The 17,116-nt window shown below is 46.0% G+C and overlaps 1 protein-coding gene across 2 annotated transcripts in view; it reads right to left on the reverse strand.

Annotated features, from left to right (window-relative positions):
• Positions 1 to 17,116, reverse strand: part of LOC115476310 (NACHT, LRR and PYD domains-containing protein 12-like) — a 49,042-nt gene that overhangs the window by 16,414 nt on the left and 15,512 nt on the right. For both annotated transcript variants that reach the window (XM_030212609.1, XM_030212610.1), the window contains exons 4-5: positions 8,856 to 8,912; positions 677 to 2,477 (exon numbers count right to left, since the gene is read on the reverse strand). In XM_030212609.1, the coding sequence (XP_030068469.1) occupies positions 677 to 2,477; positions 8,856 to 8,912 (1,858 nt within the window). The remainder of the gene's footprint in view (positions 1 to 676; positions 2,478 to 8,855; positions 8,913 to 17,116) is intronic.

Below are 17,116 nucleotides of genomic sequence, written 5' to 3' on the forward strand. Positions count from 1 at the left end.
CTGCACACAGCATTGAATATCCGAGCACGATCGGGCATGCGCTGGCCATCGGCACTTATGTGGATCCCGGCTGATATTTAGCCAGGACCCATATAAAGATCTGCCAGATCCCCCAGCCTCTTTTGCCTGCTTAATCCACACTGAATATTGTCCCCTTAGCTCTCCGATTCTCACCAGTTTTCACAGACTCACAGATCATGTCAGATAGTGACTGGTGAAATGCCACAGCCCCTGCTCATTTTCCAGCTTCACCCTCACTTCCCCACTAATCCTCTAAGATGTTTTGCCTTTACCATTCCCACTGGAAGGACTGTTCCATTTATCCACCGCTCTTTCTGTGACTAAATATCTCCTTACATTATATCTGAATCCACGCCACTTCAGCCTCATATTATGATTCATTCTTCTACTGAAGAATTCCTGTCTCCTGTGCATGACTTATACTTTTGAAATATTTGAAAATCTCTACCCTTCACTGCCTTCTCGAGGTGTTGGACTCTGCTCCATTTCAATAACTCTTGTTGGACTGACTCTTTGTGGTTTATACACTTTTTAACACATGGCCTCCAAAAATGGACACACTACTCTAGATGAAGTCTTACTAAAAATTTACACAATGCATTAATATCTCTTTTTTTGTCATGAATATGCTACAACTAGTACTTCTAATACTTACTACAGTATTTCACAACGGTGTAGGAGTGGCTGGAGTCGTCTTAAGCCTTGGATACCCATGTTTGTGTAACCCAAGTTGAGAGTCTTCAGCTTCTTGTTGGAATGCTGCAGAACATAGAACAGAGCTGAGCAATCTACAGGATTCAAGGTCACTTTAAACAAGTTTACTTCATCAATCTCTGGAGCCACCTCCTCCACTACTATCTTCTGTTGCAGCTCCCGCAAGCAGTGTAGAAGATTGAGGAACTTCTGGTTAGCCTCATAGCGAACCTTCTCCTTGAACCACTCTGCAAGAAGTTGCAAAATATCTCTGCTTAGGCCATCCACCAGCCCTTCAAGTTTGCCCTCAATTCTGCAACACAGCAGCCCCATGAAGAATCTGGTAAACATCTGCAGGTTCTCCCATCTGTTCCCCATCAGCATCTTCACAGTGGTAGAAATCAGTTCACTGTTGATCATTTCCTGAGGGATGATACCAAAGCACCAAAGGTTCAGGCTCACAACTAGATCTGCTGGATTTGGAGACATAGCCATCACACAGTATAAGGCTGCCAGATGTTCCTGGACAGTCATGTGGAAGAAAGAAAACATCTCCACTTCTTTCTGATCCTTGATACTGATGAAGATCTTATTAAGGAAGCTTGTGGGAAGTTTGTTGGCATCAAAGCCGAAGTCCTGAAGGTCAGATTCATAGAACAAGATCTTGTTACTGAGCAAGGTGTAGTAAGCCAGTTTCCCTAGCTGCCATAGAACATCCTTCATAGCTCTGAGAACAGATGGGCTACATAGTTTGGGAGGGTTCTCCATGTCTCCTCCCAAAGACTCCTGGCGCATATGGTGCTGGATGATGGTGCAGAGGTAACAGCGGTACACTTCGGTAATGGTTTTGGGTGGGCTGTCACAAAATGAGCCCTGGCTTCCACCCCTGAAAAACTCACTCAGGGCAGTGCAGATGATGAAGCAGTAAAGAGGAATGAAAGACAATCCTGAAAGGTTGTCATTCTTCACAATATATTCAAACACTTCCTTGGACAGCTCTTGACTCCTGAAGAATCTGAGGCAATATGCTGCTACCTGTTGCTCCTCAAACCCAAGGATGATGACATTTCTGTCAAACACTTCTGGTGGGATGATGATATTAGGCCTTGTGGTGACAATTATCGATGCTCCTCCTAAAAGGGTCCCCTTCAAGAGGCTACACACCAAGTCTTTGACATGGGCTGGCTGATCAACCTTAATGCAGTCACTTTTACTTGTGAAATCCAAAGAATGTCTGAACTCATCAAGACCATCCAGAACAATTAAGATTTCTTCTGGGTGATTGAACAGTTGCTGTAATACCTGTTCCAAATGGGCATGTTTACTCTGGGTGAGGCTAATCAAGGATATGTTGTTTTCAATCAGATTCAATTCCCGGAAGGTGAAGTCCATGACACACACATAATTTCTGAAGGCCACTCCCAAGGCCCACTCACTCAGTACCTTCTGCATTGCTACACTCTTACCAATACCTGCAATTCCACTTATGAGGATCTTGTGGGGTTTTTGACTCTCGAAAGGCAAAGGGGACAGGAGCTCCTTTATTGGGATCTTCTGGTATCTATTGTGTTCATAAATCCTAGCCCGCCGGTTGGCGAGTGAGAAGTACTCATGTTGACTGAGTGTCTGGGACAGGTCGTCGGTGGTGATAAAGAGTTCAGTGTAGCGAATTTCAATATGACAACAGGAGCTAGAGTCATCAGTGTTACCCTGGATCTTGCTCGTCCTGTTGAGCAGGGACCTCTTGTGACTCTGAAGAAGTACTAGAAACAGTAAAATCAAAATCAGTCAATCACCATTGCTCTATGCGCCAAGTAGTATCTAGGAAATAAATGTACAGGAAACATCCAACAAATGCAAACTTCTATAAATCTGTATTTTGTACCAAACCTTTCTGATCTTATACAAGGGTGAACCATCCCACATAGTGAGACTGAAGTCCGAAGTGAGAGAGTTTTCAGATGATGTGTCTGGTGTATAAATCTAGAAAAAGTTAAGTGTTTATTGCTTTGCAAATGAAAAAAGCAGCATTAAAATATTTGCTTTTCGTTGGTGCCTCTGAAAGAATATAGACAGGGATAATGCAATTATCAAAGGAATTTATCTGGGTAACTAAGTAGTTATCTGGGTGCTTTCTCTGGGCTTAAAACTGTCCTCCACTCTGTGGCTAATAGTATGCATAGACGTTTCACAGCACATGAACTTGGAGATACAGGCAGTGGCATAGTTGGTGGGGGGGGGGGGGGGGAGGTGGACTGCCCCAGAGCCATCTTGGCAGGGACACGGTGGGTGCCCCAGGACCCCCCCAAAATTGGGCGCTTGGCTGGCAGGGGTCCTCATGTCCCACCAGTGGAAGCTCTCCTGCCCGTATGCCACGTCATCTGTTCCCCTCACCCCTGTGCATGCACAGTTTTTGCGTATGCACAGGCTTCCCTTATGCATGCTCAGTTGTACAAAAACCCAGCATTGCGTGGAGGTGGGGGGGGAGTGGATGGCACAGTGCACTGGCAGGAGGGCTTCCACTGGCAGGGCTTAGGGACCCCACCAGTTCAGGTATATGGTGTGCGCTGGGTGAGGGGGTTTGAGAATGGGGGCAAACAGTGGCGTAGTAAGGAGGGACGTGGGCATCGTCCTCCCCCTCCGTCTCGGGCACCATCCTCCCTTACTACGTCACTGGGTACAGGAAACGAAACAAGGCAAGGGGAGGCAGGAAGGTGTGCTCAGATTTCTTCTACTGGTGGGTCCACTTAGCTTTTCTTCTCTTAGGCCTGCCTCATGAAAGCAATGTTCAGGATCTGTACACTGACACTGAAGCTCTCATGATTGAGAGAATGAGTTCAAAGACAGAGCTACTAGTTAGCCAGTCTTTGTTTTGAATTTATATCCCGAAAGCAGTGTGGGATTTATAATCCTTGATTCTACTCATAATGCATCAAAATAGCGCTGTCTGAAATTTCCCTCTTGCAACTGGGTAACTTGGCAGCTCTGCAGAAAGTGAGAGTGAGAGAGCCTTTGAATAAGGCACACTCTTAATGGGTCAGACTTGGCATCTCTGAGTCTCAGTGGCACATTTGGGAGGGAAGCAAAAAAGGGTATGGTTCTGAAACAGAGACAGCAGGAAATGGAGAATGAAAGAAATTGGTAGTTCTTTAATGTTTCCTAGCTGCAAGAATACTTTCAAATAGTGTTTCTGTCAATACTAATGCTACAGCTAACAGTTCCCATCATGCAATAGCATCAGTAACTATAGCTCTTGCATTACATTTCCTACTAGCATTGAAAGAAGTAGGGATGTGCATTCATTCATTTTCCTTTAATTTCAGGACTTTTCCCCCAGTGTTAACAGCTTTCAGTCATGAGCCAGTAACCCTTAAATTGGGAGGCAGCAGCTTTCTAGGAGGAGCTATTCTGCCTCGGGAGCCTGGTTCCTAGCTGTACCTTGTATTTCTCATAATCTCAGTTCCTGTTTCCTGATTGGCCCACCAGGGACCAGCCCATGGCAGGCTTGTGCTTTTCCACCATGCCTCTTAGCTTATTCTCTGCTGTTTCAGTCTTGTTTTCTTATTCAGCCCTGCATTTGGTTCCTGTTTTTGCCTTGCTTGCTGATGCCTCAGAATACCAGCTTCTGTCAAACTGTTCGTTTTCACTAATTCCTGTTTACCTTTTTGTGTTGAGTGCATTTTTTGTAGGTAGAGTGATGTTAAGGCTTACCTTCAGCAATTCTAGCTCGTCTTGTTCTAGTCTAGTATTCAGCAGTGGCATAGGTACATGGGGCCATAGGGCTTGGGCCCCACCAAACTTCCTCTGGGCCCCTGATTTTGCTGGCGGGGGTCCAAAATGTACCCCCCACCACCTCGGACTCTGGCCCCCTCCCACCATGAGGTCTGGCTACACCTCTGGTATTCAGGCTTCAGGAGTCCCTATCTATTAGCTGCTCACACCCCAGCTAGGGACTCTGGGACAAAAGGAATCAATCAAAGAAAAGGTACTGACTCAGTCATCTAAATTAAAATGTTGATAGAACTCATAAATTTGAGTGCCCTCAGCAGAGCTACCAAGTTACCCAATTCAGAGAGGGAGATTTTATCTTTCTGACAAGCCTATCATGACGCATTATGGGACCTAGAGAATGGATTTCAATGAGTAGAATCAGGAACTACAAATCCCTCACTGCTTTGAAGTATAATTCCAAATCAGGATTGAACAAAAATTCTCCATTCTGGTACTGGGTAACTTGGCATCTTCACATTAGAGAACTTACTAATTAATTGTATCCTGTAGTTTCTGGCATATCCAGAGGAGTTTCTTACAAAAGTGGTCTAGGCGGACTTTACTACTTTGCCCTCAAAGGACAAACCTTGTTAGATAAGAACAGAAAACTTCTGTGCAAAATAAAAACTTTGTAACTGCCACGACCCTCATGTTGGGATGCCCTCACCTGCTCCAAAGATGCCTAAATCTGTGGCTTCAAGTTGTATTTCAAAGCCTTCTGCTTCCAAGACTCTAACTCCCAGGGCCGCCAGGGGGGGGGCAGTGGAGGAATAATTCCCTGGGCCCGGTCCTGCAAGGGGGGCCAGCGCTGGGGTCTCTCTCTCTTTCTCCCCTGCTCCTGACGGGACCTGGGTGATCGCATTCCGACAGGAACAGGAGAGAGAAAACTCCGGCTCCAGGCCCCCCGGAGGAGAAGACACAGCTGGTTGGCGGCTGGTTGGCGGGGGGGCCCTGCCCCTGCCAGCAGAAGAGACATTCCTCCAGCACTGCTCTTCTTCCTAGTCTGCCACATTGCCTTCAGCAGCTGATTTTCCCCTCAGGCTGTGCATGTTTGGATTTGAAACAAAGCATTTATTTATTTATTTAGATTTTGCTCACACCTTTTTCAGAGCACACATGACCTGAGAGAAAAAGCAGCCGCAGGGGCAGGCCATGTGGCAGAGAGAAGAAGAGCAGTGCAGGAGGCTCTTCTGCTGGCGGGACCTTGGGATCCCCGCCAGCCAAGGTATTACAGTTGCAGCAGGCGGGGTGGCGATCGCAATGATCTTCGGGGTGGGCGGGTGGGGGGCAGCAGCAGTGGAGGAACCAGTGCAGCTTTGTAGGATGTATTAGTTGGGATTGGATGCTTGTTTGAAGGGGTGTGGACAGGTAAGCACTTTTTGGCATCTTTGGTGGGAGTGCAGTAAGGCTCAAGCTTTCTATGGGTCAGTTCTTGCAGTTTGTTTCTGATGTAATTGGTTAAAAGTTACACTAAGGTTTGAAATTTACAAAAATAAAAATAAAAAAAATTGTAAAAACAAAATGAAAAAAAAGAAACAAAACTTGCAAACAACAGAGAAAACTATGAATTTTTTTTTTTTGCTAGCACATACCTAGAAAGGACAAACTCAAGCAAAATGTGATCACTCAATGCCAAGTTTCCAAATCTATTTATATTTGATATACCATCCTAGAAAGACTTTATAGAGTGGTTAATATTCATATTATTTTATATAGAGAGATCTAGAAACAAAAACAAATACAATGATCAATAGGATAGTGAAAAAAAAATGAAAGCTAGGAGGCTGGCCTTTTGCATCCCAATTAGGTGGCTGGAGCTTCATCTTTGAACATAAAGGGACATTACACATGTATCAGGTTGCCAAAAATGTTTTCCATTGCAGTAGCTAGGAGAATATTCTGGGCTCCTGCTCCAGAAAGATACCAATCAATCATAACTAGAAGGAGGTCTATGAAGAGAGAAATAATTCAGTTACATTTAAACAGAGGTCCAGCTAAGATGAGAATGGAGAGGAGCAGTAGGTGAAGAACCTCGTTCAGAAGCCCACCAGATCCTCGGCTCCCTGCCCTAGGGAGTAAGAGAAAAGGAAGGAGAGGAGCAGAAAGCAAAGGTGCTTCCAGTTTAACACACTGTCCACTGGAGCAAAGGAGCTGAGCAACTAGTTTCCACACTAACAGGCTCATTTTCGAAAGAGAAGGACGTCCATCTTTCGACAAAAATCGGAAGATGGATGTCCATCTCCCAGAGACATCCAAATCTGTATAATCAAAACACGATTTTGGACGTCTCCAACTGCAGTCCGTCGCAAGGATGTCCAAATTTCAAGGGGGCGTGTTGTAGGCATAGCGAAGGCGGGACTTGGGCGTGCCTAACACTTGGACGTCTTTGACCCATAATCGAAAAAAGCAAGGATGTCCATGATGAACACTTGCACGTTTTCACCCAGACGTGTTTTTTTTATGAATAAAGCACAAAAAGGTGCCCGAAATGACCAGATGACCACCGGAGGGAATCAGGGATGACCTCCCGTTACTCCCCCAGTGGTCACTAACCCCCTCCCACCCTCAAAAAACATCTTTAAAAATATTTTGTGCCAGTCTCTATGCCAGCCTCAGATGTCATACTCAGGTCCATGACAGCACATAAAGGTCCCAGGAGCAGTTTCAGTCGGTACTGCAGTGCACTTCAGACAGGCGGACCCAGGCCCATACCCCCCCTACCTGTTACATTTGTGGAGGAAACAGCATACCATAAGGAGTAAGGAGTAATCCTTTATACAGTTTGAAGTAGTGTGTGAATTATGATTGAATTATAAATTGAAGAGCCTGCTCAAAGGTGTCCTAAAGCTGTCAATCCAATTAAACTGTCTGATCAATGCTACAACTTCTGAACTTTAGTTTTACAGACAAGAAGAGCAATTATATAAAAGGTGCTAAAAGTTAGGCACCAAAAATCTGAGCACTAGTGTTCTATAATGCCACATTTGCACGCCAAATCTGTTACAGTATACTATCGTGAGTTGGCAGTTATGTGCCAACATTTAAGCTCACCCACTTATGTCAGATCAATAGCAGGCATCATAGGTGCCAACTCAACTTGGCACAAATTACCAAGTCCATAAGAAAAAAATAATTTAAAGCACGGTGGGTTGTGAACACAACTGGCCAGACTGTCTTTAGATGTAGAACACGCAGAGAGGACTTGTGGGTAAAAAATGCTTGAGGAAGCACTGCAAGTTCCACCAGTTTCTCTTCCTCCTCCAATTCACTGCCACAGTTTACTACTTTACATCATATTCGTGCTATGCCTTCCAGTCCACCGTGGCCCAGATGAGAGATAAGGAAGTGTATAGTGTGCACAAGTTAGGAAGGGAACAGGGACTATTGAGGACTGGCTGAGAGGAAGAGAACAGGGCTGCAGAGAGGGCGGCAGGGGGGACAAAATTCCTCGGGCCTCCAAGGGGAACCTGGTGCAGGGGTCAGGCACTGCAGTACCTAGTCTCACCTGCCTGCCTGCTCGGCTCAGGGCCCCCTGCATTCAAAGCGGCAGTCACAGATCGCCTCCCTTCGGGCCTTCCCTCCCTGTGTCCCGCCCTCATGGAAACCGGAAGTTACATCAGACGAGGCCGGGACACAGGGACGGAAGGCCAGAAGAGAGGCGATCTGCGACTGCCGCTTTGAATGCAGGGGGCCTGGAGCCGTGGAAGCAGGCAGGTGAGACCGGGGACTGCAGCGGTGGGGATGGCAGCAGCGGGGGGAGCGGCAGGGGGAGCGACGGAGGGCGGCAGCGGTGGGGGGACGGAGGCAGGGCGGCCTTGCCCCAGGCACGGCCTAGTCTCTCGCCGGCCCTTGAGGAGAATGTGGGTTATATATCTATATAACCCACATTCTCCCCATCCCAGCCAGTCAATAGTATATAGGGGTAGCAGACCACAATAGCAGTACTCCAATATTCATGGTGCCCTGCACAGCCACACAGCTTATACACCACAAAAGCTAGCCTGTAACAGAGCTGTGCTGGGAGTGAAAATGGAAAGCCAGGGCTTAGTAGCTGAGCCAAAAAGGACACCAAATCAAGAAACACATATGGGCCGATGATCAGAAGCAAACATGGGTGCTAGACGCTATTAGTGCCATACCAGTGCCTACATTTGCTACCGCCCCATGATCAGAGCCCCCGAGTGTGTGAAACAATACGCTCGCGGGCTCTGACCGCAAAACAGGGCTCTTACCGCAGGTAGCATGTAAATGCATGCTTAACATATAATTTATAGGGTGAAGAGCTTGCTGCTGGCTGCAGAAAGCCCTCTTCTCTTTCTACACAAGGGCTGCCCAGTAGAGACATCTGCAAATAATTCATTCCTGCTCACCTTTCAGCTGAGGCACCTGGGATCTTCTTCCATTTGTTGACTGAATTCCTCCACCATCTGTTTCAAAGGCAAAAAGAAAGATTTTACCACTGAATGTCCACAGGCACCTCCTGTTTTCTGAATTTGTTCGGCTTAGGAGTGCTTCTCCTCAAATAGCATTCACAAAAAGGGTTATTAGGGGGATGAAAATGTAGCTTCAGTGCCACCTAGTGGTTGGTCAATGAATGAGCAGTGAAACAGCTCCACAACATCACACTGTGGAGGACATGGCAGCATATACATTTTATATTACAGAAAATATGAGGAGGAAATGGTGAAAGTTATGTGATTTTTTTTAAAGTGATGATCCCCCTATGAGAGGCAGATGAGGAATAATGAAAAAGGATGTGCATGGTGTGTTCTGGGAGACAGATAGATGGAAACATTATAAGGAAAGTGGATAGGCTGATGATTGCTGGATGAGAGCCAGCCAAAGAAGGTGCAAGTACAGAGACTGTGCATGATGGCTACAAAGCATAAGGAGAAAGATCATGCATGATGACTACCTCATAAGAGCAGGATGGGGAAGTAGTAAGGAGATAGATGACCATGCAAGATAATTCCCTGATGAGAATTAGTTGGGAAAGAGACCATTAATTTTGTGTGCGTATAGGGGGAAGGTAGGGGGCACAGCACTGAGCACTCTATTTCCTCTGCTGCTGCTTCTTGCTTTCCATAATTTCTTCCTTTCCTCATCTCCCTTCTTCCAACCACCTCTGTCATAATACTTTAGTTGGTGAAGTTCCACTAGCTAAAGAAACCTGGAGCCCACCCGAAGTCAGCTGTGCAGTGCAGAGGCAGACGGAAGTGGCAGCACTTTGGTACCACCAAAACATTCTGCATTGGTGAACTAACACAGCCCAAAACTGATCTTCTGGAATTAGCATCAGACAGTGCTCCTGCAAAAACTGAACATGCTTGCGGTGCCTGTAACGGGGGCTCAAAGTGCTGCCATTGTCTGCCTGCCTCTGCACTGCACGGCTGAGTTGGGGTGGGCTTTGGATTTCTTCAGGTAGTGGGGCTTGGGGATTTCCACCAGCTATACCAATGGTGCACCCAGCTTGGGGGGGGGGGGGGTGAGGCAAAAGTGTAGGGGCCTAGGCTGACCTAGACCCATCTGTGACCATGCCCCTGGCATGAATAGAAACATAGAATGTGAAAGCAAATAAAGACCAGATGAGAGCCAAATACATAAAGACAGTGGGTGAGCATGATGTTTCCCTAATGAAAGTTAGGTGTGAAGAGATGCTATACAGGAAATAGCACCTATTCCCTCTTTCTCCCCACCTCCAAGAAGGGCTTTGGCCTATGTGAGCACATGTTCTAGTAGCCAGAATGCATACAGGGTCTGTTCTCATCTATCAGCCAGCCTTTGATCTCTGTTCATTATCAGAGACCATATTAGCTGACTGTACCCATCTTGACACAAGGCCCGTCCTCTGAGAGCACACCCTGGAATTGTCACAGTCCTGGTTGGAGGGTTCAGCAGGGGAGAAGGGAAGAGAAGATGAGAGGAGCAGGCACACAGTGCAGTCTGTGCACTGTAGATTTCGGCATACCCCCACAATTCAGTGCAAATATGGTTGAATGGAGAAAGCCCAAAGGAGGGCTGCCCTCTAGGGCAACTGGTTGCAACCTTAACAGCAGAATAGCTGTATCAAGCTACTAATCTTAATGGTATGGCTGCCAGTCCATGCCAGAATCCATTTTAACCTTTTGTTATTGTTTTTTTTAAATTTTACATGGCTTAGTACCAGACTATCTTGCTAATGGGGTCTCGTTTTATTCTGCGTCTACAACTTTATGTTTGGCTCAGGAGATAAAACTAAAGGTATCTTCTATGTTAATATGTGGTAAGATGACTACCAGGAATAGAACTATAATTGGTAAAGGTCCAGAGCTATGGGATAAATTACCTAATGATATCAGAAGTATTACTGGTTACACCACTTTCAGAAAGGCACTTAACCATATTATTCTATCAATAATTGAATGATTCTTTAGTCTGAAATGATTTGTTAATCTAACTGATGTTTTATTTGTAACTCAATGGAATTGTGGACCATTTTTTAAATATTTGTAATCTGACGAGCTTTTTTGGGTAAAGCGGAATAGAAATCCTAGATTAGACTGGATTAGATTAGATCAAATTTCCAAGAAAGCAGAGACGCCAAGTTGCCCATTTCTAGGCTCGAAACATTTTGGCCAGTCCTGGTTTTGAACTTACATCCTAAAGCAGATTTGTAGTGTCTGATCCTGTCCTTTGACATCAGTGTTGCAAATCCCATGATAGATCAGGATGGGGTGGTCAGAAATCCAGGACTGTCTTAAAATTTTCAGCCTGGAACTGGGTACCTTGGCATCTCTGAGAAAGATGGAATAATCTGCACAGAGTGGCCATGTCTACAGCCCTCACATCTGCAAGAAGAGACTGACCTGATGTTTAAACAATAGCCTATCTGATTTTGGTAGATGCTTGGATTATTATACAGTGTTTCGCAAGTTCGGTCCTGGAGTAGCCCTTGCCAGTCAGGTTTTCAGGATATCCACAATGAATATGCATGAAAAAGATTTGCATATAATAGAGGCAGTGTATGCAGACCAAATACATGCATATTAATTGTGGATATCCTGAAAACCTGACTGGCAAGGGATATTCTAGGACTGGACTTGAGAACGCTGTTATAAAGCATGGTGAATAGGCAGTCGGTAACTCAGATGTTTGAGGATCATTGCCCTCTTTGCACCACAGCAGGCTCTACTGGTTCGCATTCAAAACAGGAAGTTTACATCAGAGGAGATGAGATCAACAGAGATAGCAGCAATGTGCAGGATGATGGTCCCAGGCATCTTTTTCATTGCTGCCACAGACCTGAAAAGGTGGCAGGTCCAGCGGAGGTATCGGTGAGTAAGCAGATGACAGGGAGGGAAAGCTCACAGTTTGGGGCTGGTGAGGTTTAGCCTCCCCCAGCCTCTTATATGGGGCACCTATGGCATGGAGATAAGAGGGGAGGGTGCTGGATTAACTAGGGATCTTGTAAAAACCAGTGGAATATGGTAATTAAGAGTATGCAGGATTGTGTTTTTTGTTTTAATTTTTTTTTTCATTTTGTTTTAATTTCTTTTTTTCATTTTGTTGCTAGAGGTGGAGGTTTCATTTTCTTTATTTTTTGTTGTTATTTTGGGGATTTTTTATAATCTTGCTGGCCTTCCTAGTCCCCACATATTAAACTCACCTGCCTCTTCTCCCCTTTCAGCTTGCCCTTCCACTTACCTCTCCAAAATCTCCTTTCCTGCCCTCCTTTCCCCTCTCCTTCCATTTCTTACCCCATCCATGGGGTACAAAATGGACGGGAGCAATTTTCAGTTCCTACTGCCCTACTGATGTGGTATTTCAAAATGGGACCGGCTGATCTGAGGGAAAGGAGTAGTATGGGGATGCAGGCTAGACAAGAACACACCCAGGGGGTCCTTTGATAAAAATTAGAGGGCTACAATTGCAAACAAAATTGTATTTGATTTTCTTATATTTTGGCATTACAATGAAATAAGAAATAGACATTTCTTGTTTTAGTATAAACAAAAACACGTCCCTAATGATAATAAGTGAACAGTCTACATAAATATTGCCATACTGGGACCAGGGGCGTAGCCAGACTTCAGCAGGAGGGGGGTCCAGAGCCCGAGGTGAGGGCGCACATTTTAGCCAACCCCGGTGCCGCCGACCCCCCCCCCCCCCCGCCATTGCTGAACCCCCGCCACCAACTTTGAACTCCCCTGCCATTGCCGACCCCCCTGCCACCAACTTTGACACCCCCCCCCACCGACGACCCTCTTGACCCTGAAGAGTTATGCTAGCCCTTGCTCTCAGTAAAATACAGGCCAATGGCTCATGATAAGAGCTAGGCTTCTTAAAATCAAAATCATCTCTGACACAAAAGAGAGCTAGCCTGTAAAAATCAGTGATCACCTTTGACACAGTTACATTTCACTGCGGCAAGTGCTGAAATGAGGTAATTGAGAACTGGCAAGGGTGGGGGCAATCTACTCTATAAACAATCCTAAGACTGGCACCTGCAAGATGTCATAAGCAAGAGTTGCAATGGTTATGTAGAGATAGTACTGGGTCAGCTGCACCCCGGGTGAGAACATCCAATGTGGGGGCTAGAGGAAGGATTGGGAACATGTGAAGTCATTCTGATCAACTGATAAGGGCTAGGAGCCCTGTTGAGACAGCTGGGGTCCATTGAAATGAATAGGGCCAAAATTGTATATAAGCAGCAGTTTGAGGGGTATTAGATCAGACAAGAGGAGAAGAAGACCAGAGAAGGAAGACTCCAGAAGGCTAGAGAGAGAGGACATGCCATGATATGCTGCCCCATTATTTGAATGCTTAACTTGCATGTACTACCATTGGTAAGATTGTAATAAACTATCTTATTATATCTACTACATACTGGGTTCTGTTAATATATGGCCTAGCTTTAAGGCTACCACTGGAATAGTGATGGGCAAAGCTATGCAGCCTAGAACAACTGAAAAAAATACTGACTAGGCCAAACAGCAAGCAAGTGAATTAATATTTGAGAATCTGAAAAAAGCAGGTCTGAACAATGAGTCCTGATACAAACTGGTACAACCTTTAAATCAAATATAGCACCTGTAATGAAAGATCAGATGAATAAAATGGAGCTTATTAGTTTTGGTATACAATGATACAGAGGTAATACAGAGTTCAAGAGATGGTATGAAAAGTATTGCAGCCGGAAGATGTGAAACTGTTATCTCAACGCTTCCCAAAACATGTTGATAATTAGCAGTAGCTGAGAACGGAAGGAGGTGGGCACATCAGACAGCAGACCGCGTGGGAAAGTATGATCTCAGAAAGTGAGAAAGATTAGGAGCAAGGTTTCTCACCATTCACTTCTATGGAGAGGTTTGTGTATAAAAGAGGAGAGATTTTGCCTTAGTTTGGAACTCCTCCCCAACGCTTCTCTCAGACGGCAGGGCGCTGTGCAGATAAACCCAGAATCTGATGTCTGTATTTGTATCAACTTGAAGACTTGTGTTTGGGTAAGAAATAAAATGTACCTATCTATCTAAACCTATCTCTGTCTCTATTTTTATTGATTCTATCTTCTCTTTACCTAACATTTAGCCTACAAGGTAGATCACATACAAGTGACACTCAGTTTTGGACAGAAAGCAGTAGTTATGGGAATTAGTTTTCAATTACGGCTCCTAATGCCACCCCCTTGTGATTGGGTGACAATGGAGGTCAGAGAAACTATACAGAACCTGATATATGAAATAAGTACCTTTAGTCCCCCGTGTGACGGAGTCAGAAAGAGGTCTATAAGGGGGGGGATTTAAAACAGTTCCTTTCTAATTACAAGGGTCTATACTGCCTTGACGGTGTAAGCCTGTCATGAGCAGATTTAAGGTTGGGATAATTAAGCATCTAGAGGGGATTTGCAGTTCTCTCTAGGATAGTACAGAGAGCCCATGGCTTCCGCTGCCCAAATGGGTGAGGCAGATCCTAATTATAAACAACCCCCCCTCCTGCTGACGACCCGCCGTCACCAACCTGCCATCACCAACTTTTGTTGGCAGGGGACCCCAACCCCCGGCAGCCGAGCCGAGGTCCTCTTCTTCCCAATCCTGCGCAAGGCTTTGTTTTAGTCTGACATCCTGCATGTTGTATGTGCAGGACGTCAGACTCATAGAAACAAGGCTTCATTTCTGTGAGTCTGACGTCCTGCACGTACAATGTGCAGGACGTCAGACTAGAACGAAGCTTTGCGAGGGATTGGGACGAAGAGGACCTCAGCTCGGCTGGCGGGGGTTGGGGTCCCCCGCCAGCAAAGAGGCGACGGCGGGTTGGCGACAGGAAGAGGGGTCGAGAGGGTCATCGGCAGGGGGGTCCAGGGGCAAATCTACGGGGGCCCAGGCCCCCGTGGCCCCATACTGGCTACGCCACTGACTGGGACAGACCGAAGGTCCATCAAGCCCAGCATCCTGTTCCAACAGTGGCCAATTCAGGTTACAAGTACCAGGCAAGATCCCAAAACAGTACAATACATTTTATGCTGCTTATCTTAGAAATAAGCAGTGGATTTTCCCTAAGTCCATTTTAATAATGGCTTATGGATTTTTCTTTTAGGAAGCTAGCCAAACCTTTTTTAAACCCCGCTAAGCTAACTGTTTTTACAATATTCTTTGGCAAAGAATTCCAGAGTTTAATCACACGTTGAGCGAAGAAATATTTTCTCTGATTCATTTTAAATTTACTACTTTGTAGGTTCACTGCGTGCCCCCTAGTCCTAGTATTTTTTGGAAAGACTAAACAAGCGATTCACATCTACCTGTTCCACGCCGCTCATTATTTTATAGACCTCTTTCATATCTCCCCTGAGATGAATTGTCTCCAAGCTGAAGTGCTCTAGCTGCTTTAGCCTTTTCTCATAAGGAAGACATCCCATTCCCTTTATCATTTTCGTCACCCTCCTCTGTGCCTTTTCTAATTCCATTATATCTTTTTCAGTGGTGTGCTGGAGCCGGCTCGCACCGGCTTGCAAGAGCCGGTTGTTAAATTATCTTCTGACTTGCGAGCCGGTTGTTGAAAAGCGCGAGCCGGCTCCTCCCTCCCTCTGGATCCGGTCCCTCACCAACCTGACTCTGAGGAGTCACCCTTTTGTCCTTCAAATTCTTCGGGGCAGGCGCTGACTCTCCCCCACTGCCGGTTCGTGCTTTAAAAATGGCCACCGAGACTTCCAGAGGCGGCCTCGCGAGACTTCTGCTGAAGTCTCGGCAGCCATTTTGAAGCGCGATCAGGCGGCAGGGGAGAGTCAGCGCTGGCAGCATGCAGGCACCACTGCCTGCCCCGAAGAATTCGGAGGACAAGGCAGGGTGACAGAGTCAGGTCGGTGAGGGACCAGATCCGGAGGGAGGGAGGAGAATTTGCTGAACAACTCGGGAGGGGGTGGCAGGGGAGAGAAGGGAGTTGCTGGGCATGGGTGGATGAAGGGGAGAGAAGGGTCACTGGGTATGAGTGCATGCAGGGCAGGGGAGAGGAGGGTCACTGCTGGACATGGGTGGATGGAGGACAGGGGAAAGGAGGGTCACTGGGTATGGGTGCTTACAGGGCAGGGGAGAGGAGGATTGCTGGGTATGGGTGCATGCAGGGCAGGGGGAGAGAAGGGTCACTGGACATGGGTGGATGGAGGGCAGGGGAAAGAAGGGTTGCTGGGTATGGGTGCATGCAGGGCAGGGGAGAGGAGGGGAGAAAGAAGAAATGCTGGACATGGATGGAGGGGAGGTAAGAGTGAGGAAGGAGATGAGATGAGGGAAAAGGAAGAGAGGAGAAAAACTGCACATGGATGAAGAAAATAGGCAGAAGCTGAGGACCAGAAATGAAGAAGAAAGGAGGAAAGGAAAGAAATAAATGGAAAGGAAGCCCTGGAAACGGAGTTAAGAGGACAGATAGCAGCAGAATCGGATACTGGGCCAGCATGATCAAAAAAACAGTCACCAGACAACAAAGGTAGAAAAAAATCATTTTATTTTCGTTATAGTGTTTGGAATATGTTCACTTTGAGAATCAAGTGCTCAACATTAAAAGTTTATATTTATTTTCTTATTTATGGCATTTTATCGCACATTAAACATGAATTAGATTGGAACCTGGGATCATTTTTTTTTCCTGGAGTAATGCATTGCCCCCCCCCCCCCCCAGGTTCTCTCCTCATCTATAGCCAGCTCTGCAATTTGGGGGGGGGGGGCGCAGAGGGGGACCAGGGAGAGAGCCTGTTGTTAAACATTTACCAGCACACCACTGATCTTTTTTGAGATGCGGTGACCAGAATTACACACAATATTCGAGGTGCGGTCGCACCATGGAGGGATACAAAGGGACTATAATGTCCTCATTTTTGTTTTCCATTCCTTTCCTAATAATATCTAACACTCTGCTTTCTTAGCCACCACCGTAAATTGAGCAGAGGGTTTCAACGTAACATCAACGATGACACCTAGATCCCTTTCCTGGTTGTTGACTCCAAACGTGGAACCTTGCATTACGTAGCTATAGTTCAGGTTCCTCTTTCCCACATGCATCACTTTGCACTTCCTCTTTGTAAAGGTCATCTGCCATTTGGATGCCCAGTCTCCCAGTCTCATAAGGTCCTCTTGTAATTTTTCACAATCCTCTTGCGATTTAACAA

The sequence above is a fragment of the Microcaecilia unicolor genome, chromosome 8 (genome assembly GCF_901765095.1).
Source record: "Microcaecilia unicolor chromosome 8, aMicUni1.1, whole genome shotgun sequence".
Taxonomy (NCBI): Eukaryota; Metazoa; Chordata; class Amphibia; order Gymnophiona; family Siphonopidae; genus Microcaecilia; species Microcaecilia unicolor.